The sequence below is a fragment of the Giraffa tippelskirchi genome, chromosome 12, assembly GCF_054371585.1.
Source record: "Giraffa tippelskirchi isolate mGirTip1 chromosome 12, T2T-mGirTip1v1.2.pri, whole genome shotgun sequence".
In the NCBI taxonomy this organism is placed as follows: domain Eukaryota; kingdom Metazoa; phylum Chordata; class Mammalia; order Artiodactyla; family Giraffidae; genus Giraffa; species Giraffa tippelskirchi.
Window position 1 is genome coordinate 103,897,031 of NC_137286.1, and position 21,912 is coordinate 103,918,942.

At 39.8% G+C, this 21,912-nt stretch overlaps 1 protein-coding gene across 13 annotated transcripts in view; it reads right to left on the reverse strand.

Annotated features, from left to right (window-relative positions):
- Nucleotides 1–2,151: 2,151 nt before the first annotated feature.
- CDK8 (cyclin dependent kinase 8) overlaps nt 2,152–21,912 on the reverse strand; it is a 72,793-nt gene continuing 53,032 nt past the window's right edge. For 9 of the 13 annotated variants that reach the window (XM_081550966.1, XM_081550967.1, XM_081550973.1 and 6 more), the window contains 8 exons: nt 19,817–19,948; nt 12,787–12,930; nt 10,254–10,323; nt 9,363–9,435; nt 6,676–6,773; nt 5,939–6,017; nt 5,664–5,822; nt 2,152–3,441 (listed from right to left, as the gene is read on the reverse strand). In XM_081550966.1, the coding sequence (XP_081407092.1) occupies nt 3,316–3,441; nt 5,664–5,822; nt 5,939–6,017; nt 6,676–6,773; nt 9,363–9,435; nt 10,254–10,323; nt 12,787–12,930; nt 19,817–19,948 (881 nt within the window). In that variant the 3' untranslated portion in view covers nt 2,152–3,315. The remainder of the gene's footprint in view (nt 3,442–5,663; nt 5,823–5,938; nt 6,018–6,675; nt 6,774–9,362; nt 9,436–10,253; nt 10,324–12,786; nt 12,931–19,816; nt 19,949–21,912) is intronic. The other 4 variants (XM_081550962.1, XM_081550964.1, XM_081550970.1 and 1 more) reach the window with 2 other exon arrangements.

Here is a 21,912-nt window from a genome sequence, read left to right on the forward strand (position 1 = left end):
GGCAGGGACCGTGGGTTCAATCCCTGGCTGGGGAACTGAGATCCCACATGTGGCAGCCAAAAGCTAAAAGAAAAAAAAACAGAAAAACAAATCCCTTTCTCACTCTTGCCCCTGGAGACCACAGTTTTGTTTTCTGACCTCGTGCTTCTGCCTCTTCCAGTATGTCATACAGGCGGGCTCATGGGCATCCAATCAAACGACTGTACACTTCAATTTTACACAGTGTGTGTGTTGATCATATTTCTATTGAAAAAAAAAAAAGCTGTTTTTGCAGAGTTGATCTTCGAGGAGTAGAAGAAGCATGACACAAGTATGTGTTGGTGACAGTAAGTGCTATGCGGGAAAACAAAGCCATGCCAAGGGGTCGGGATGCTGGCTGGTGGGGAAGGCAAGGACAGGCTAAGTTTTACACAGAGAGCAAGTGGGGGGGAGGGGAGCCTCTGATAAAGTACAAATCGAGCTGACCTCAGAGAGGTGAGGGAGAAAGCCAAGAAGCTGGGGAAAGACAGATGCAGTGGAACAGAGTCAAAGTCTTGAGACGACACGTGTGAGGCAGGCTCCAGGGACAGCCAGGACTGCACTGGAGCTGCAGAAGGCGGGTGACGGGGCAGGGGACACGCGGGAGGACGTGCCTGGTGGGGACAGTTAGGGGTCTGGCCATCTGGAGGGGGTGAGCACAGAAGACTGGGGGTGCAGGGAAGGGGAGGAGGTGTCGGCTGGGAGTCCCTTCAGGAAAAGTCGCATGTGGGGTGTACAGGGCTCACAAAAGGGCGCACGTGTGTGTGAAGATATGCCAAGGCTGCCACGTGGCCCAGACAACTGGGCAGGAGGATCCCAGTCACAGAGGTGCAGGCGGGACAGTGGAGGTGGGAGTCTGCACTTGGATGTGCTCAGTCCAGAGAGAACCTAGTAATAGCTCAGATGTGCCAGTGAGGTCTAGGGTGGAAATCTGGGCATCGCAGCCAGGGAGCAAGTGTGAAGAGGGGAGGCCTGGGATGGAGGGGGAAGGGACAGAAAACGGCTATGTGTCAGAGACGCTATACAGACACGGGGCCAGGGGGCTGGCCAGAGAACCACGGCGGGCGTGTGTATGTCACCTGTCACAGACACAACCAAGCACAGGCATCTGCAGCTTGGGGAGGACACCGGCAAGCCTGGGCAGCACCACCCAGAGAACTGAGGTTGATAAAAGAATAAAGGCATCTGAGAACAGTGTCCACGGAGTTTCCAGCACCCAGAGAGGAACTTGTTGCCGTGGGTTTGGCTTTTTGAAGTTCATGCACGAGGAAAAGACAGTGGAGCAGCCTTCTCTCCGAGTCACTTAGCTGCTACATTTGCTCAGGCTTTAGAGAAGTCTGGGGGCATTCTTCTTCCTGTGCAATCCTCAACAAGGGCATATGAGCCAACTGGGTACCTGGTTAAAATCGAAGAATGGAATCCATGTTCCAACCAAGCCTACCGAATCAACCTCAGGAACCAGCCCCGAGAAGACAGAAAGCTCTCGACGATTCTCGCGTGCATGAGTTTGAAAAGCACGGCACTGAGGGCAGGGATAAAAAAACAGAAGACAATCAGAGTGGAAGGGAAATTCAGGTAAAAGGTCTATGGAAGTGACCCAGAGGTGGGGGCCCTGCTCTCAGATCTGTGCCTTGTGTGAGTAAAGAACTAACACAGAAACACAAACTTAGCTTCCAAAAATTATCCGTCCCGTGAGGGTCGGGCCACTCAGTTTCAGGATCCCTCAGTTCTTAAAATGTTCCAGAATGTTTTTATTTCAATGCATTGAGTTTTAAAGAAAAGAATATGTTATTTTTTCAATCTTCTATATTTTGTGAAGGAGGTACTCCCTCTCAAATTATCTGGGATAAAACAAAATGGGCTCAGCACAACACAGATTCTGACATTATTCTAGAAAGGGAAGGCTCATGATAATGTCTTTCAGTTATAAAAGTGTCTATTTCTCATCTTATATTATTGCACTAAGTGTACAGAGAAACGAATTCGTACCTAAACCTTAGGCCACCACTTCATTGTAGAGGCAGAAGATACTATCAATGAAAACACCTGAAAAGGCTTCCTCAGAGGCCACTTCTTCGGGCACATTTTAAAATACAACACCTGTGTGTACATAAAAATACAGTTGACTCCATATTTTGATTTATGAAAAATAAATTTATTACATAACACCTTGTTTTTTAACAATGTTCAATTTTTTTAAATTCAGAATACTTGTGTCATTCATGTAAAATAGTTTGATACAGTACATTGTATGTTATAGGTTTTCTTTTTTCCTCAAAAATTCTAAGGCTCTCCTACTCCTTCTCCTTTGCTGAAGTAAGGGCACCCTAAACAACGTGCGAACAAGTTTTAAAAAAAGAAAATGAACTGAACGAAATTTTAGTAGCACTACACCAACCAGCTTTAAAATCAGGACAAAATATCTGAATCGGATGCCGCACCTTTTTAAGGAAGTTATCATTCATGCTTTTTTCATCTTAAAGCATGCTCACAAATCAGCAACACCAACAGGAAAAATAAAACACTGTCTATGACAATCATTTTAGTTTGTTTGCTGAACCAAACAGATTTATATCAATGACAACATATTTAATAACTATCAATAGCAGCTTTAATACCAGTCAAGTCATAGGTTGAAAATAAAAACAAACTCAGAAGTTGGAAATTAATCTTTGGGAGTTTTGAAATCTTCCTGGAAAAACTATGTGGCTTCTTGTACTTTCCAAAACAATCCAAGCAATATTCTCACTCAAAGAACACTGATTAATGTAGAAAATGAATCAACCCACTGATAAGACATTGAAATGAAAGGTGTACCGAAATAATCTCATGTTGAATCTTGGTTACTTCGTTGAGTTAATGTATACTGCGTGTTTCAAGTACCAGTTAAACTTCTGTGTGTGTGTGTGTACTATTGGTCAGATAATGTTGTTACACTGAAAGAATTCACCACATACGACGACAAATGCTTGCCCCTAGCACGTTTCACAGCTTCAATTGCTACAGACTGTCACTGAAAAAAATGCATTGGTCAGTCTGAACCATGTCAAGTAAACTATGGAAGTAGCAAACCCACAACACAAACTGTGCTAGCACTTTCTTCTCAAGCCTAACTCCAGACAGCGACAACGTGGAAGCCACTACCCCAATCTGTGAAAAGCGGTGGAACTTGGCTACCGGACATCTGACTATGTGGCTGGCTGCACAGTACATTCTCATGGCCCATCCCAGGCTCCCGCCGAGAGCTGCAGGCGGCCTGCGGCACAGCGACAGTGCATGGACAGTGTCCGACGCAGCTCAGTACCGATGTGTCTGGTGGGAGTACTGTGGAGGCTGCTGGGAGGTAGTTGAGTACCCCATGCTGCTCTGCGGCTGTGATGTGCTTGGTCCGGGGTTGGGGTAGGCAGCATGCGGATTGGAACGCTGGAAAAGCAGAGGAAGAGGAGATGTGACTCGGCGTTACTGTGGGCTGGCTGCACCCCAGGCCAGCAAGGCTTCTGTGTGTTTGAAATGTCACTTATTTTGCGGCAGTAATGTCACTTATTTTACAGCAGTAAGAACCTTAAAGGTCCTGTGCTAGGTATCGGCTTTAGAATTAAAATGACAAAACCCTTAAAAATCTTTTAGTGTCAGCCTTTCTTTATGAAGGTCAGAAGTACTGCTGATAAAATAACACTAAAGTGAGTCTTACTCCTGTGCTGCGTGGTTCATACTATTAACAGGAACACCCTTTCATGCTATTTCATATCTACCTGATAAATAATTTGTCTGGGACACTTACTTTTGAACTCAATGATGTATACATAGAAGAAATTCAAAGCTAATATACATACTTGTTTTTTCAATAGAAAACTCCCAACACCCATGCATGACTGAAGAATAAAAAATGAAAACGACAAGAAAGGAAATTACAGAATTATTTCTTCACCATTAGATATTTTTATGCCCTATAAATTAATGAACCTTGTTTTACAGCTACAAGCGATATACAAAGGTAAAGCTACAGCTATTGAAATGTAGGAGGAGTGGTATTCTCAGTTCTAGAAGCAGCACAAGAGGTAGAGTTCACAGACCTCTAGTTTTAATTGGTTATATTCTTATTCTCAGCCCTGCACCTCTCTCTCATGCTATTAGCTCCCTAAAACAGACACTATGGAAAATTAACTATAATTTAATACTTTCCTCTTTCAAAGATATTTAATAAATCATATAACTCAAATTTCCGCCAACCCTAGCAAAAACAACATTTTAAAGAGAGTGGACATGTAAAACTAGTCAGAAATACTATTTTTGAAATCACTCATAAAAACAACCCCAATAATGTCAACAAACAGACACACAGCAGCATTTCCTTGGTTTCAGTGGCGAAGGTTCGAGCCCCCTGCTTCCTGCTCAGGACACACACCTTGTGTGGAAACACACCCGTGTGCCGGAGATGCGCTCGTCTCCCAGGTGGGGAGGGGAGCAGCAACCTGAGCTCGCAAGACGCCTGCCCTGGAGCCCTTGCTCGCTGAGCTCACCGCAGGACAGCCACCACTCGGCAGACAGTGATCCCCAGGGCTTGCTAGGCTGCACCCACCATGAACCATGCAAAGAGTTCCGATCTAATTCCTGACATGTAGTTGTAGGCTCTGGGAGCCTTATCCATTTATTACAATCTCTCTCTTTCAGTAGGTAAATAATTCTCATGGGTCAAGTTTTCAGTACACTTCCACACTGAATCCAGACCCGATGGGAACAGGATCAGAACAAGGTATACAGTTTTCAAAACGGGTCTGTCTGTGAAGGAACTGCTGTTGTCACTGGAGAGAATGCACAGGGAGAGAATGCCTAGCAGGTCTGAGTCTGAGTCCTGAGTCCACCCCAGCTCGAGGGGTGAATGAGGGAAGGGGCTCAACCTCCATGAGCCCCAATTTCCTGCCAATAACGCTTACTTCACAGCTATCATACTGCTTGGAAGAAGGAAGGTCTGTCCCCACTGACAGAAGAGCTGGCACACGTAAGTCTTGACAAGCTCTTCCTATGATCGCGTCACCCCCAGCACCACCACTGACACTTAGCCAGTATTCACTGTGCACTGTGAACGCTACTAAGACTTTTAAGGACGATAATAACAATGAACACAGTGACTGGTGTCATCTATCAAATGACTGTCGGTCCAGCCGGCCACTGCCGTTAGCTCACACTGTCTCATTTCATCCTGACTACAGCCTCACACTGACCATCACTCACATCTAACAAATGAAGACGCTGAGAAGATCTGAACAACCCCCTCGAGGCTGGATGGGGTTGCAGAAACGAGACCTACCACTTCCTGAGCGCCCCCGTGAGCCAGATGCTGAGGGTCACCACAGCCGCCCCCACAGCAGCAGCAGGGTAGGTGTGCCTGGCTCATGATACAGGTAAGAAACTAGAGCCGTGTCCAGGGTCACAGGGCCAACCGACGGCACAATTTAGGTCCCATCACCCCAAGTCTGGCTAAGCCCCCTCTACTGTACCACCAGGCACCTTCCACGCCAATAGCTCTTCCTGTCAATGTGTTGGCACACACGGGCGGGTCTTTTCTTAGCTACATCGCATTTCCCAGTGCTCACAAGCCCAGAGGCAGTACTGACACGCAGGTCACTGCGAGACAGCCTGAGTACCTGATAGTCTGAGGTCATGATCAGTCCACCTGAGGTAGTGGTAGGAGGGACGACTCTCACTTTCTTCAACGGGGGTCCCTGGGTGTGACTGCTGTCTTGGTTCCCTGGGTGGCCGGTCCCATTCGTGTGGTTATTGCCCGGCTGCTGCTGCTGGTTCTTCTCAATTGGTTAACAGAGAGAGACAGCTCAACTCAGAGGGAGAACCAAAGACGTCCATGCCAAAAGTCACGGGGGCACCGAACAAAGCCAGACGTCAACTGTACTTTAATACTTACTTTGTCTCCTTTGTCATCAGGTTCTTCTTCTGTTAAAAATTCTCGTTTGGGGTAAGGGATCTGACAACCGGCAAAAACACTGATCATAAGAAAAAAGAAAAAGAAAAACGATTTCTGGTATACTAACCAGTATTTCAAATGCTGTATGTAAGTGATTTCTTGCTTTCATCTTTTAGTCTGGCCTCTACCCCCATCTGTGGTGTAATAAGCATCTTTCATGCAACTGTGACACAGCAAGTCCCTTCTTCTAATCACTGTCGTGACAGCAGGCCACAGGAGGGCTGCTCACTGTATAAATAATCAATAATACTCCGATAGGATTCTGCTTTCTTCTTTGATCCCAGTGGTCCTTTTTTTATCATCACAAACAAAAGATAGATTCTGGCAGGAATGTGATTAGTAAAAAAAAAAAAATTCTCTTTTACTCTCCATGCTACATTTAAAAGGAAAGAAAGAATGGAAACACAAATGTACTTGGGGATGGAGTTTGCAACTGTAACTGCAAGCAGTGAGGCAGACAGTGTTGTGGAACCAACCTGTCACTAACCAAATGACAGAGGCAAATGATGCTAGCACCATGCTGGCTATAAAACCCAAGGACACTTCAGTCATCAGAGCTCACTTTCTGCCTCTCATAAGGATTCCCCTGGGTCCCCATATAAGAGCTATGGTGACTTGGAGCTGACAACTAGAGGAAAGCAGGCACCAAAAACGTCTATAACAAACTGATCACTTACTCTGATGTAGGAAGTGGGTCTTCTAGGAAATAGGGGTCCTGCATAGCCTGCTCTGAGGTAATTCGCTTTATTGGGTCCATGGTAAGCAACTTCTGAAGCTGAAAGCACAAGTCATAAACACATCACTGTTTTACTTCTCATAGTCACACCTGTGGCACATTTGTGGGAGGCATTTTTTTTAAATTAATAATACCTCAATAGGGAGAGCATTTATTGTCCCAAATTAACTCTCCCCTCCCAAGTTCCCCAATTATTCCACGTAATGTAATAATTCACATTTTAGTCATTCTAATATTCATTATCTCAGTTGGTTCTCCTGTAAGAAGTAACTAAACTCATGTCTTCTTACTCTAAACCAATGATCTTTTCCCTACATTATCTAAATTGCTATATTCAATTTAGAACAGGACTAAAATTCTACGAGTTATTATTTTTCTATTAAAGAGAAAACTTGTAATATAAATACATTAGCCATATGTGGCTATTTAGATTTAAATCCAAATGAATCAAAACTAAATTAAACTTTAAAAGTCAATTTCTCAGTCATATCAGGTCCATTTCTAGAGCTTGGCAGCCGCGCATGGCTCAAGACTGCCCTGCTGGACAGCACAGATCGTCGGACAGTGGTCTCCTGACAGTGTGCACCAGTCTACAGACAGATGTGGGGACTGGCACAGAAACACAGAGTACAGGCATGTGCTTATGAATGGAGACTCCAAAGAGACTGCTTGGCTTCAAATCCTGACCTTACATTTGTTAGCTGAGTGACTTTGAAACAAGTTACTTAACCGCTTTGTGACCCTGTCTGTCAAAAGGGAGTTAAAAACAGTACCTTTTATCGTTGTTTATATTCAGAATTAAATGAGTTAATATGTAGAAAGCAGTTATAATGGTGCTGGGCACAAAGAAAGCACTATATAAGTCTTAGCCATTACTATCATCATCATCATAACGAATATTAATTAGAGAAATGTCACACTAATGTGAAAATTCAGTATCTTCTGGTTGAAATATAATTTACTGAGGGCTCTATGAAGCAGAACATTTGATGTAACATGTTATTTAAGATAGTATCTAAATGGCGGTCTCTTGGTTTATAATCTCTGATCTAACACCATGATTTCTAGGCTTCAGAGCACTCCAGAATCAGCCTGGGAGCACTTCCTAACAGCCCCAGATGACTCTGGTGCTGCTGGACTCGGACACACTGAAAACCATGGAACATGTGGAGACGGTGGGAGATGATAACAATCGAGAACAAAAGGACAGAAGATATGTTTAAATGCAGATGAAATGCTGAGATGGTGAGAGTTTAATTTCAATGAGCTGATATTTCAGTAGAAGCACCATTTTGAGACTGAAAGGAAAAGCATGGATTTGCTACTTAAAACACTCAAAAGGTTTAATGAAATTACATTAGAGCTTTCAGATGGGACCACGCAAGACAGTTACCCTAGTAAAAACAAGCAGGTGAGTGGAAAAGAAAGTTGGTCTCTGGAGTGTCAGTAGTGGGGGTGGTGAGAGTCCTCAGACTAGACTGAGCAGCAGTGAGCAGGGCGGGTGGTAAGGCAAGCCCCCTAAAGCGGGACTTCTGCTCTACCACTGTCACCAGGATTTTGTTAGAATAAATAAGGCTGTAACTTTGAAGGATCTAACTTACCTTCCAATTTGGGTGCTATCTTAAGTATATTATAGGAAGCCATGATTTGGATAATAATACACTGTGTGGTAATATGGTCAGTTCAGCACTGTCTTTTAAGTTGCTGATTAGATATGAAATGTATGATACAGGACATGATAAAACATTACTGTGGAAGTAGAAGAGTAGAAGGAGAAGAAAAAGCAGAAATGGAAGAAATATTTGCCAAGTAGCCTGGTACTAAAGGAAATTTTAATCCTTTCAAAGTAGAAAAATTCCCGTTTAATGAACTCATTTAAAAATACTGGGAAAAAAGGATTAAAAGAATTTTAAGCCAAGCAAAATACAGCTTGCTTCCCCCAATCCTCCTTTATATTACTTTCTTTTCAAAAACATAAAACTGGAAAACATTTTTAACTGTTATAATGTAAAAATGGAAATTTCATTGTAAACAAATTTGACAACAGTTGACTATAATGTCACAAGTTACCTTGATAGTGCACAGTTAGATCCTAGGTCAAATCATTTTTCCACTATGCACTATCTACATACTGCATCTCTCAGACTCTCCCAGAAAAAGCACACAACGAACAGCGTCCCTGAAGGACCTTTAACAGCTAAGTTTATAAGTGGCACCTTGGGAGTTAAAATTCTGTAAACAACCTTTAAAAGGACTGAAATAAAAAATCTCTAAACCTTATTTCTGAACAGTATCATTCTGATTGTGAACAGAATCATTTTGATTCTTTGAAATTTTAAAATAACTGATGAAAACCAATAAACAGAAATAAAAAAAAGTGACAGACTTGGTTCAGTGACCGTCTTTAGAAAATTAAATGTACCAAACATTAAGGCTGTCAAACCTGGGCTTGGAAAAACCTGGGTTTTGATATCACTACTAGTACGCACCAACAAGAACTCTCCATTAATATTACTATTAAAGAACTCTGAGAATACTGAGTAACCATAGAAACTGAGTCAAAAAAGTCAGGTTGGGTTAAACAGGTGGGAAAAATACAGTTCATTAGTACTGTTCTCTAAAACTTACCAAGTGGAATGCTTTACTATCTGGTTTAACTTTATGTTTTTCCATATACTTGATAAGGCTGCAGTTGGTATACCTGAAAGAGAAACACTATGAAATATCTATATTAGATTTGAGATTAATTTTACATTGGGTAAAATTTTCCAAACAGAATTATTTTAATCATAACCAACACAGAACATACACTGAAAATGGTATTAAATCAATTTTACACTTCATTCAGGACTCCCATGAGTCACTTTTAAGTGGACACCACTGATTAAATGCAAGATAATTTCATGAATAACATACAGACTGCTTAGCTTTTGTTCACATGAATGCTATCGTAACACTGATCTTAAATAACATATGGGTCAAGAGTTGAACACAGCCTTACTAGTAAGCTTAAAATAAATACAAATTTTTAAAACACTGTCATATGTCATATAGGTATGTAAACTGCATGTCCCAATCACCTGATCCTGCTGTGAAAATAGATGAACCATTCCTTCTTCTCTATTAAAAAACTTGCTTAAATTTACAACCCAACCCAGGAGGAGCAGGCAGGTGGCTACCAGCAAAGGTTGGTTTGTTTCAGTCTCTTACTGCTTCAGCTGTGATACTTTTCACAGATGCAGAGCTTCCCGAAAGTAACAAATATGGAAAGAAATGAACTGACATTTTTCCCTCATATCCAAATCAGCTGCTGATATTAGATATTCACCTTCTTGTATCACCATTCAAACATCTTAAGAAATGAAGACTACCACAATGCAAAAACATTTATTACAGTAAATAAGTAAAATTATTTAACAGACTAGTCTCTGTCAAGTATTCTATCATGCTGAGTATTCAATCTTACCCTGAGTATTCTAGAAAAGCAAAAATCAACAGTCTATTTTCTTGCCAACTTACGTATTTCTTCTGAAATCTTTCATTAATGTTGAATGTTCAGGCATCTTTTTTATATCTTCCCAATCTTTATCTGTGAAACATATTGATACAATTTTATATTGTCTAGGTTCCTATTATCAAGAACTTTAATAAAGGTGACTTCACCTCTCATTATATGTCCTACATTTTAACCTCCCTGAAAGCACAGACTTCGAATAAATGGTGAGCTGCAGTAAACATCTTTAACTGTAAATGGATTCCCCAAATGTTGTGTTCTCTCATTTTTTTAAACTTTTCAAATATCTATTTTTTCTATGTTTTACTATAAGTTATCTCAGTTTCTACAGTAAGACACCAACAAGTTATAAACAAATATTTCCATTATTAAATAGTTCTATCTATAAAACCACTTTTGTCCCACCATGTCTTGGTTATTCCAGCAACCGATCTTTTCAACAATAAATGCAGTATCTTCCCCCTCAATAGCTGTAAGCTGTCCTTTTTATATAACCCTCCTTACGCTCCCTTTATTAAATACACTGCTTTACGTGGTAATCAAGGTAAGCAGTTACAGCTGTCTGAAACACAGAGTAGGATGTACGAGCATATGAACAAGTCAGCTAGTACCTGGGCTAATTTCAATAATACTAACAAAAGCAACCCCAGCTACCGGACCCATCAGGTGGAAACGTCTTGGTCAGTTTTGCTGGCATTAGAGTTACTCAAACACCACACACGGTTTGAGAAGCCTGCTGTCCCCATCAGGGGGCATCACTGGGAGTCCACAGGTGCCCACGTTCTACCAGGTAGCTTCACAGCACCTCAGCTTATAAATGACCTCCAGAGGTTAGCTTCTCTCTCAACTGACTTATAAAAATATCTGCTATCTAGCCTCCAGATACCACATATTATAAACTAAATATATACTTTAAACTCCTAAATGGAATTTTCTCCTTGACTACTTCCTTGTTCCAGTTTCTTTATTTCTGTCAATTTCTCAAGTAGAAATCCTGAGATAATCTTTTATTTTTTTCTTCCCAATTACAGGCTTACTCTAAAAAATTAAACCATTATCCTTTCTTCTCCATCCAAATCACTTTACACGTGGAGTACTGCTGCAGGTAAGAGCTGATTTCCTGACTTCAGTTACCCCTCTTGAATTTTTACATGCCCCTGCCATAAAAACCTTTCTAAAGTAGAATACAAACCACAGCACTAGTTCTCAAGAACTTATCATAGATTCTCCTTCTTTAGCACATCAAATCTAAATTCTAATGCCTGGTTTTCAGATTCCCTATAAGCGGAGCCGATCCCAACTGTGGAACCACACCCTAAGAACCATTTCAGAACCATCTCCTGTGGAGGCCGCCCCTCCTCCAAGCCCCTGTTAGTCAGGCTCCTTCCCCAGGGGACCCCTGAAATGATGAGTGCATTCAGAAGTGGGAAGAAAAGGTCATTCTTCTCCATCTACTCAAACTACTCCTATTCTTTCAACATTCTACTTAGAGCAGCTCAATGTCAACTCCAAGAGGGCAAGAATCACATCTGTTATATCAACAGTATTTTATACTTAACACAGTGCCTGAAACATGGCAGGTGCTCAATAAATATTTAGTGAATAAATGAAACTCCCATCTCAACAAAGCAATCTTTGTAGAAATGTTGGTCAATTTTGGACAAAGGCAGCTACTTTGCACATACTGATAATTAAAGGGAATGTGGAATTATAACTCCCAGATATTTCTGTATTATTTTTGAGCCACTGACCTGAGAAAAATTCCTAATAAGAAACAACTTATTGTTTCTTATTTCAATAAGTTATTGATATTCTGTTATTAATATATATTTATTAATAATAAACTTATTGTTTATTATTTCAATAATAAATACTTGACTAGCCAAAACTATGCAGGCGTTTCAAATGGAGAGTGATGGACTTCTGTTCTGTGGCACAAGGACTGGGCTGGGGCTGGGGCTCTAAAGTCCGTGACAAGATGCCCCAACTGCCTCCCAGCGGCAGTCACAGCAGGCCCACTTGCTGTGCAGGGCTGGGCCTTCACTCACATCCTGCCTGTTCTAACTGGAAAGGATGTTCTAACTGACAAGGGTTATAGAGCAAAAAATGCAATGATTCAATACAATGTGTTTCAAGTAGAAACAGTCTTCAAAATCTGTATTCAAATACCAAACAATGACATTATTATTAAGTGCTGTCAGACAAAAAGACATGCTCCTGAATTCTATTCAGTTGCCAATGGTGAGAACTAAAGGCACTAATATTGTATCATCTTAAATATTAAACAAAACAAAACCAAAAACCGAAATGAAACAAAAATACACTCCTCAAATTCAAGAAACCCATAAATATTTTTATGCTAATATGTGAACTCTACAAATTTTGCTATTTCTATGGGTCTTTGATTAATGCAAGTCATAAATATAAAGAATTGAGTAAGAGTAGCTTTCATCAGCTAAAAATACACATCCTTTCAATGAAGACATCTAAGTTCAAACAACAGTGATTTAAAAACAAAAACAAAAATATAATGTGTACCTGCAGGAAATCCCATTACATTGAATATTCTGTCCAGCTGGTCATGGTGATAAGGATTACTAGTTTTGATGTCCTCTTGTCGACAGTGAAATATTGGTTCTGACGTTAGTAGTTCTGCAAATATACACCCTATAGCCCAAATATCTTTAAAACAAAAAAAAAAAAGAAAAAAAAAGAAAGGAAAAAAGAAAAAGAAAGGAGGAAAATAAAGTGGTTCTTTCCAAAAGAAAATGCATCTTTATCTTGGCAAGGAGTGTTTTTTCATTATTTTTCTCCCCTAATAAGTCATACTAAGTCCTAAGCAATTATACATATAAAAAAATATTGTTTGTAAATATATATTCCCATCCCATCCACCCGTTTTTCATTCCTTGTTATACTTCCATCCCACCCAGTGGTTTCATTCCAAGTTCAATCAAATTTACTACCTAAAATTTTTGGTGAGTTTAAGTGCTTCAAACATTACCTTATCTGTGAAATACACACAAAGCTGCACACGGAGCATAGGAACCATAAATAAATAAAACTTAACAAACAAAAAAACAAACAGAAAACCCAAACAGCCTTGGAAATTGGGCATACTTGCTGAAAACAATCAGTACCATTTTTTGAGGTAAAAAATATTTTTTATCTAGTTTATGGACTTATTAGCTTGTAAAGTTTAATAATTATCCTCCTGTGTTAGCACTAGTTAGCAAGGTGCTGTTCCAACAGGAAAAAGACAATGCCTGGCCTCAAATATTCTAACAAAACAGCATTTCTCCTGGAAGTACTTTCCGTTCAAAGTGTTTCTTCATGCTATAGCAGTGTCAGACTTTGCAAGTTTAAGTGTTTAAAAGACAAGAAAATACGGGGCAAAATACTACCTTCCAATAGGCACAGAGGCTATAACTTCATAAGAATTATTTAAAAGTCAGGCTAATGGATTCCTCTGTATACAACAAATTTCCTTCACTTACTTTAAGATACAGGCTAACTTTCATTCATATTAAATTCCTACTAATGGAACTATTAGTAGAGGAAAGATAAATATGCCAATTTATAATCTGAAGCTGCAGATACTCCATTTCTAATCTTAACAAATCCCTAAACCAGCAATGGCAACTTCCCTACACTAAGGACAGTGCTGTACATACAGCAGACAGTAAATGGTGTCTCAACGATCTAACCAATACCTGTGGCAAACATAAAAACTATGTGAAGTGAAAGTTACTCAGCCGTGTCTGACTCTTTGTGACTCCATGGGCTTTACAGTCCATGGAATTCTCCAGGCCAGAATCCTGGAGTGGGTAGTCTTTCTCTTCTCCAGGGGATGTACCCAACCCAGGGATCGAACCCAGGTCTCCCACATTGCAGGCGGATTCTTTACCAGCTGAACCACAAGGGAAGCCCTAAATAACTTATAGGAGGACAGATAAAACCACTATTAAAGCTGATTATTCAGACTTGTTAATAATAGTCACTTAAATAGAAAATGAGGGGAAAAAATGTTAATTAATAAATAACTGGGAATTCCTAAAATCTAAAACTGGAATATACATATTTCATCTAAAATTACCACACCTGTATTTCAAAATAACTAGTTAAACCTCTATTTACTTTAAGATTACAAGCAAGACTATAAGCAAATGATTGCAAAAATGACGCTGTCTGCTCATCAGTTTTCTCCCCCATCAGAGAACCAAATCAGGCCAACACCATCTTATGAAAAAGTCTCCTCAAGAAATAGAAGCCAGGATATCTTCTTTTTACCATCAGAAGTAAACAGGAAAGTTAATTATTTTGTGATTATTCTTTTTATGTGGGAACCCCACAGAAGGTGACCTTTGATCATCTCAATCCAAAGGAAGAAGGTAGGCAAGTTAAGTGGGGTCACCGAGAGGGCCTGTGGGTCAGTGTGCATCTTTAAATCCCTACTCACGGCACCCAAGAGACACTGTATCAATTCAGCCTGGTAATGAAAAACCCCAACAAAGAAAATAAAACATGTAAAGGAAGATGAACAGTAAGTAAATAGTTTAGCTACCCTCACTCGACATTGCTTTAAAAGAAAAGTCAAGAAAGTAGGAAAAATACTGAAATTTGTTTAACTTTACCCTATGTAACTTCTCTCTTCATGTCTTTTCTATTATCTTTCACCTGTTATTAATTTCACCATCCTTCCCTCCCTCGAATCCTGACCCAGACAATAATCATGAATTTGAGTTCACTGATCAGGCTGTTATTCAGATAAATTTCTGAATCTTTGTCAACAAGTCTCTCCTACCTTGCCTATTTTTTCAGATTGTGCTGAATTCATAATAAAGTCCCTTCTTGCTCACCTACCTGTCAAATTTCTTCTAGAAAAACTTTTCAAACTAAAAACACACAAATCCCATCTACTTCTCAAATTCTGTAATGCTCATGTGTAGCCACGGAGCTAACCAGGCAAAGTAGACACCAACTGGCAGGCTACGCAGACCCAAATGGGGGGGAGGGGGAGATATATTAAATTTGTTTTAATCAGTAATTATAAGCTTCTACCTTAATGCAAGAGTAAATTCTCATTCTCCCCGTTTTACTGAAGTTTATACTTTAGAAAAACTTTTAAGACTGCCCTAGTGACAATTAATTAAAGAGCTGATTCCCCTCTTTCACTCTTCTCCACAAAGTCAAACAAACAAAACCCTCAACACTCAAAACTGAATTAAACTTTGTCCCCATGAGTAACGAGCCTATCTCCGTTGACTCATCTATCATTTCATTTTCTCTCCGGTTTAATGACTTGGCTTGCAGTCTCCTACAAGGGAGTGAATGACCATGGCACTAAGACCTATTTGCAGCAAGGCTGGGAACAGATGAGCTCGTGTGCTCAGATTTCCCCCACGCTCTCCTGCTGCCTGTTAGTACCTGCAGTCTTAACACGACCCACCTAACTCCACTGGCAGGTTTAAGCTTCTCAGTGATGTCACTCAAATGAACATATTCAGCTAATAATATGTAAGTTCAACCACAAAGGTTCCTCTATCTGCTTCAGGAAGTCCAAGTGCTAGGAAAGTGCATTGACAGTGGTCTGGAGGCCCTGCTGAGAACCTCACTGCACCCCTAGGCTACCCACCTGGGGAGCAGGAGGAACATAATGGCGCAGGAGAGACTGGAAGCAAGGTAGAAGTTTCATTTTTCACTTGTGGATTCTAGTCTTTATTCTTAAAAATATATATAAAAGTGATTTATGTATGATTTCTGTCTCTCTCTCAAATGAAAAAGCAATCCGTACTGGAGAAGGAAATGGCAACCCACTCCAGTATTCTTGCCTGGAGAATCCCAGGGACGGCGGAGCCTGGTGGGCTACCATCTATGGGGTCGCACAGAGTCGGACACGACTGAAGCGACTTAGCAGCAGCAAGATCCTACATCATTACTTTTTTGCTCCAATGGTTTTTTTTCAATGCAGTTGTTATCACTTTAGGGTTTTATATTATTACTAAAATTTATTTTTTTATTAAAGGATAATTGTTTCACAGAATTTTGTTGTTTTCTGTCAAACCTCATTGGAAGAAAGCATCCTCCAGAACTGCTCTGGGCCAGCCCAGGCATGCTCGTGGGGACTGGCATGAACCTTGGTCTCAGTTACCTGCCCCCACGTTAGTCCCCTGTGCTCTTCCTACCCCAGAAGGCAGTGGAGTCTATCCAAGGGCACAGAACGTTTAGAGTTAAAGGGACCTAAGAGACGATTTAGGCTAAATCCTTGTCTTCAGAAAACGAGGCTGTGAAGGACATATCGTCCCCTGACCCCCAGAGTGGCAGAGCTAAGGCGACAAGTCAGAGGGCTAGGTTTCTGCTGTTCAAAGTTGGCAACATGTTTTCCACACATATTCATTCTGTTTCTCAAATGGATGGAGATCCCTTAAGAGTAAACGACATAATTTCCATTCATTTTGGTTTCTCTTAAGTTTTAAAAAGCCTAATAGTTATCCAATAACTCTTGATGTTAATGAGGAGGAAGGCCTTTTACTACCCAAATTATGCACCCATTTGAACAAGGGAATCTATCTAATAGCTGGTGAGTCCAGCTTTGTGACAAATAGCCCTGACCTAGAACTGCTAAACTGCTCTGGAGGGTAATAGCTTGTTCAGATCTCAATGCTCACGATGAAAAATGGGTTTCTTAAAGAAAAAAGAAAAAGATAAATGACGAGCCAGAGTCACAAACCTATGTGACAGTTTATTTTTTCCTCAATTTATATCAATTCAGTCTCAAGTTTTCCATTAATAGCGGCTACAAGTTGGTAATTATTTTTTATTTGTATAGTCTTTAAATATGTCTTACCAAAAGTAGCACTGCTTTTAAATATTCATTTTCTAGGTGGAAAAAAAAAGCTATGTATATTAGTTTACATGCTTAAGCATTTAGAATAAACTTGTAAAAAAGATAATCAAATGCATGCTTAGGTAGTAATATACATTGCAAAACAGGACTAGCTTCAGTAATCTTTACTTTTCCTCCCATCTGACTTTTTAAAAAATAAAATATTTTATTTTGGAATAATTTTAGATTTGTAGAAAGGTTGCAATAATAGCACAGAAAAGTCCCATATCTAATAATCTACCTTTATTTTTCTATACAGTAAAATGTGATCTCAAAGCAGATATAAAGATTAGTGAACATAAAAGGTATTATGAAAAAAGACATTGACTTCAAGATTGCTATGAGGGAAAGAGCACAATCATCACTCCTTTCCCCTCTGAATACACACTGAAGTGACAGCAAGGCCCCAGTAACACAGAGCATGGAAATAGACCATCAGGGATTCCCTTGGCAAGGAACCACTTCTCACCCGGGGCCATGCAGGCAATGGTCTCCAGCGGTGACAGCTGGGCATGGCCCACCCAGTTAGGGGATTTCAGACACTGCATACAGCTGCCAGGATGAGGAAGCCGGATGGTGTGACCAAGGAAGTTCTCCCTGAAGAGGGACAACTGTGACTAAGACCTGGATGAAGACACGTGTGCAGACCTGACTGAGCAGAGAAACAGATAAAAATATTTCTGGAAACAGTTCAGAGAAGGCCCCAGTCCAAAGTATTATTGTTGGGTGGGAAGCAGATGTGACCTGCACAACTCAGGGAAGATTCCGTACTTGGAAATGTCAAATACAAAGACTATTATTTTGAACTGTGGACCAACTCCCACCCCTCCACGCCCCAGCTTCCCAAATGCCCTGAGACTACCAGGTATACAAAGATTGTGCTGAAGGTTGGAGGATTCTTCCCTTAAAGAATCTGAAAGTCCTCAGGGCAAAGACTCCCACATGCTGGCATTTAGGGTTCTCCATTAATGGCTGCTCTTGGCTGGATCACTCTAAAGTAAAGCCCGCCAGCCTCGGAGCTCTCTGATCCATGCATACTAAGTTCCCAAGTAGCTTCTGTAACCTGAGTCTTAAATGCAAAGAGACATCAAGGGTCAACAAACAGTTGAAGAATACTAGCCACATGAAAGGGAGACTAAGACAAATCAATGAAGAGAGTGACTACAAAGAAAACACAGAGAACAAGAGAACAAGAAAGGGTTCTTAGAAATAAAAAGACAAAGGTAGAAAAACATGAGCAGAAAAGTGGTATAAAGGATACCAGTCCAAGAAATTCGACATCTGCCTACACTCAGCTTTGGAAAAAGAGAAGTAAAACACGGAGGAGGAAATCAAGTCTACTTCAAGAGAATTTTCCACAGACGGGATATAAACTTCGAACTGAATGAGCCTGTAGGTGGCCAGCAAATCAGTGTGAAACACAGGATGAGAAATCCTCTGTTCTCAGGAAACACAAAACCCCACAGAATCCACCACCATGTGAGACCTTCCATTAGCAACACTGACGCCAGAGCACAGTTGAGGAGCCTCACCAAACTCTGAGGGAAAATCACTTTGTACCTGCAACTTTAGTCCCTGCCAAACTGTAAAGTATAACAAACGCATTTTTTTTCAGAAATACAGAACTGGAAAATTTACCTCAAAGACAGGTTACTTGAGAATATTTTGCAGCAAAGTAAGGGAGGAAATACTGAAATCCAGAAAGAAACAGATCCAACCCAGATTAACAAAAAAAGGAAAAAGCAAGATGAAAATCGATCCAGAATAGAGCAAAGTATAAAAGAGTTGGGGATGGAGTTATCCAGTAAAATAAAAATTGGTTTAATACCATTCTGGAGAACGTAGAACAAGCAAGCAATAAAGGCATACAAAAACAGGAAAAAAGGAAAGACAAAATACGTAAGAAAAAAACTACTTGATGATAAAATTCTACCAAATGAAGCAGAATAAAGATGCCATAAAAAGATTGTGATATAGCTGTGATAAAAGGACTGTGGTAGCTGAATATCAAATCCATTACAATATGTAGTTAAGTATAAACAACAGTGGGCATTATGGCTTGCAAACAGAAAATAAATGCTGTAAACATCAACAAAGTAGTAACAATAATGATGATGATAATGACTGATATTATTAAGAGAGCTTATAAATTGAGAGGCTGGTGGGGGAACAAGTAGAAGAGCACTCGTTTCCTAATTCTTCATACAGGGAGATAATCAATACTAATAAAAACTGAAAAGTGAATAACCATGTTCTCAGTTCCTACTTATTTTCATAATCTTCTTTTCCTTAATTTTAAGGGAAATCTTTTAGAAGCTAGTATTTCTTTTGGCAAAAGAAATATTTGTCTGAAGTTCAATGATTCAGAAATTTTATTGTGTTTATTTCTCTTTTTCACCTAAAATTAAACTTAAAATAGTTTTTACTTAGAATCCATAGTATTGGCCCATATATTTAAAAACCTTTTTAGCATCTGTTTATTTATCAGAAATAGATGTCTGGAATGGTATACCCCTAATGCCAATGATGGTATTTCCAGACACTAGAATTTTATGTTAGTTTTTGCTCTTACTTTTATAATTTTCTATATCACTTGACCTAAAAAACATACAGACATATGTATATTTCACAACAACAAGGCCACTTTAAAAATGTCATGGAACTTTAATTAGTTCTACTCACCAATAGCTTTGGTATAATGTCTTGCTCCAAGAAGTAATTCTGGGGCTCGGTACCAGAATGTAACTACTACTGGATCCAAATCTGCTAAAGGCTTCAAAGGTGAATTAAATAATCGGGCAAAGCCCATATCAGCTGTAAAAAATAATAATAATAATAATAACAATGCTAAGTAAATAGATTTTTACAAATGTAATTGATGACTCTAATTTTACTATTATTATTTAGTAAGATATGAAAAATGTGAATTCTGCAGGGAGAAAAACCAACAAAACATCTCACCCCTTTCAGAAGTCTAAATATAAGCCAAGGTTGAGATCTTCATTCATTGCAAACTACTGCTACTGGGTTACAGACACACTCTGCTGCCTGAGGTCCAGGGTGACCCTACTCCTCCGGGCAGATTTCTTTCCATCTGTCTTACCACCACAGGGACAGGGCTGTGCAGCCAGCTGCATGTTCATTCTTTTTACTGGTCACAAGTACCAGGAAACTAGATCAGTTAGGGTGAGGCTTCCCGTTATCTGCATCAGTAAGCATGCTCAATGGTATAAGCTGATGTGCAGTATGACAATACCACTATTTCCCCCCATTTATTTGGGTTGAGTTTTTTCTTTAATTTTAAAGAATTGTGTTTGGTTTTTTAAGCTGGAAAAGACTTTAAAGATCATATAATTCAATCACCTCCTTTTTCAAATGAGGAAACTGAGGCCAGAAGAAACTGATTTGACAAATGTCAACAACTCGTATCTCAGAGCTGGAGCTGTGTTGAGATACAGTTCACAGCATTTCGCACATTTTACTATGTAGTGCAGCTATTTAGGTACAGCTGTTTGTCCTAAAGAACCATGATCTTACAGATAAAAACGTTTTTGCCTCGCTATCCCTTGGAACATCAAGTATAGTGTCATTACACAGAGCTGCCAAATACACATTGAATGAACAATCACTAGTCATACCACCTATTCAAAAAGTTCAAGATTCATCTACCATTTGTTTGATTTTGCTCTCCTAATACACATTTTTAATGAAGCAGGCCTTAATCAATCTACTTATAGAGGTTAAAAAAACCAACACAGAAATGTGGCAAAGAACTAAAACCATGAGTCGGATTACTAAATACTGACTTACAGAAGAATGTATCTTACGTGTGACTACTTAAGCTACTGATATCCCCCAAGCCTGTCAACATCATACATGTGACACAGAAATAATTCCAAACGAGATTATTTTTAATATATAAATTTTCCCTGAGTCTTACAGTAGCGAACACATCTGTAAATACTGTCTGGTTGGGTCTTTTAGACTGTGCATGCTTTGAACTTACATTTGAATTTGATACCACCATGTTGGTTGGATGAAATCTGCTAAATGCACACCTAAAGACCTAACAGGCGTTTGACACTACATAAGGACCGGACAGGGCCTGGTTCTTAAAGCAAGCCAATTGACTAGGAGCATTCTGAGATGCATCAAATGTTTTGTCAAGAATTTTGCAGTTTATATCAAGGGTATTTTCAGAGTCAAATTAGAAGGAGAAAATGGGATTGGAGGATTTAAAGGGGAGGGTAGAAGAAGGGTTGGGAACACCTGAGTTTTTCTTTGCTGGTGAAGTGGTACAAATCAGCTGATAATCCCAATCTATACTAAATTTGGCAATCAGAAATTCCTATTTATTTTGTTATATACTCCTATAATCCTGCTGCTTTAAAATTGAGATAATTTGGTTACTACATTTCTTCTATCCACACACAAACTAAATAAATGTCACAAACACAACTTGGAAATGACAATGAAAAAATAGGATAAATAAATCTAGCTCTATCCTTATAGGTTATCAGACCAGAAATGGGTAAAATTTTGCACTGATACATAAGAAAACAGAGCTATTAGAAAACATGCAGAGGTACAGAAAGCTCGTTAATTATCTTCCCTTCAGGCAAAGGCTCGTTAGAACCTACCCAGCCTCAGTGGTATTCTTAGTTTGTAATCCCTGACCTAGATGAGGCTAACCAGAAGGATATGTTCGGATCGACCTGGCTCAGGTAAACAGAACGGATGGTATGATTAGTAGTTTGCTGTATGCCCTTAGGACTAAA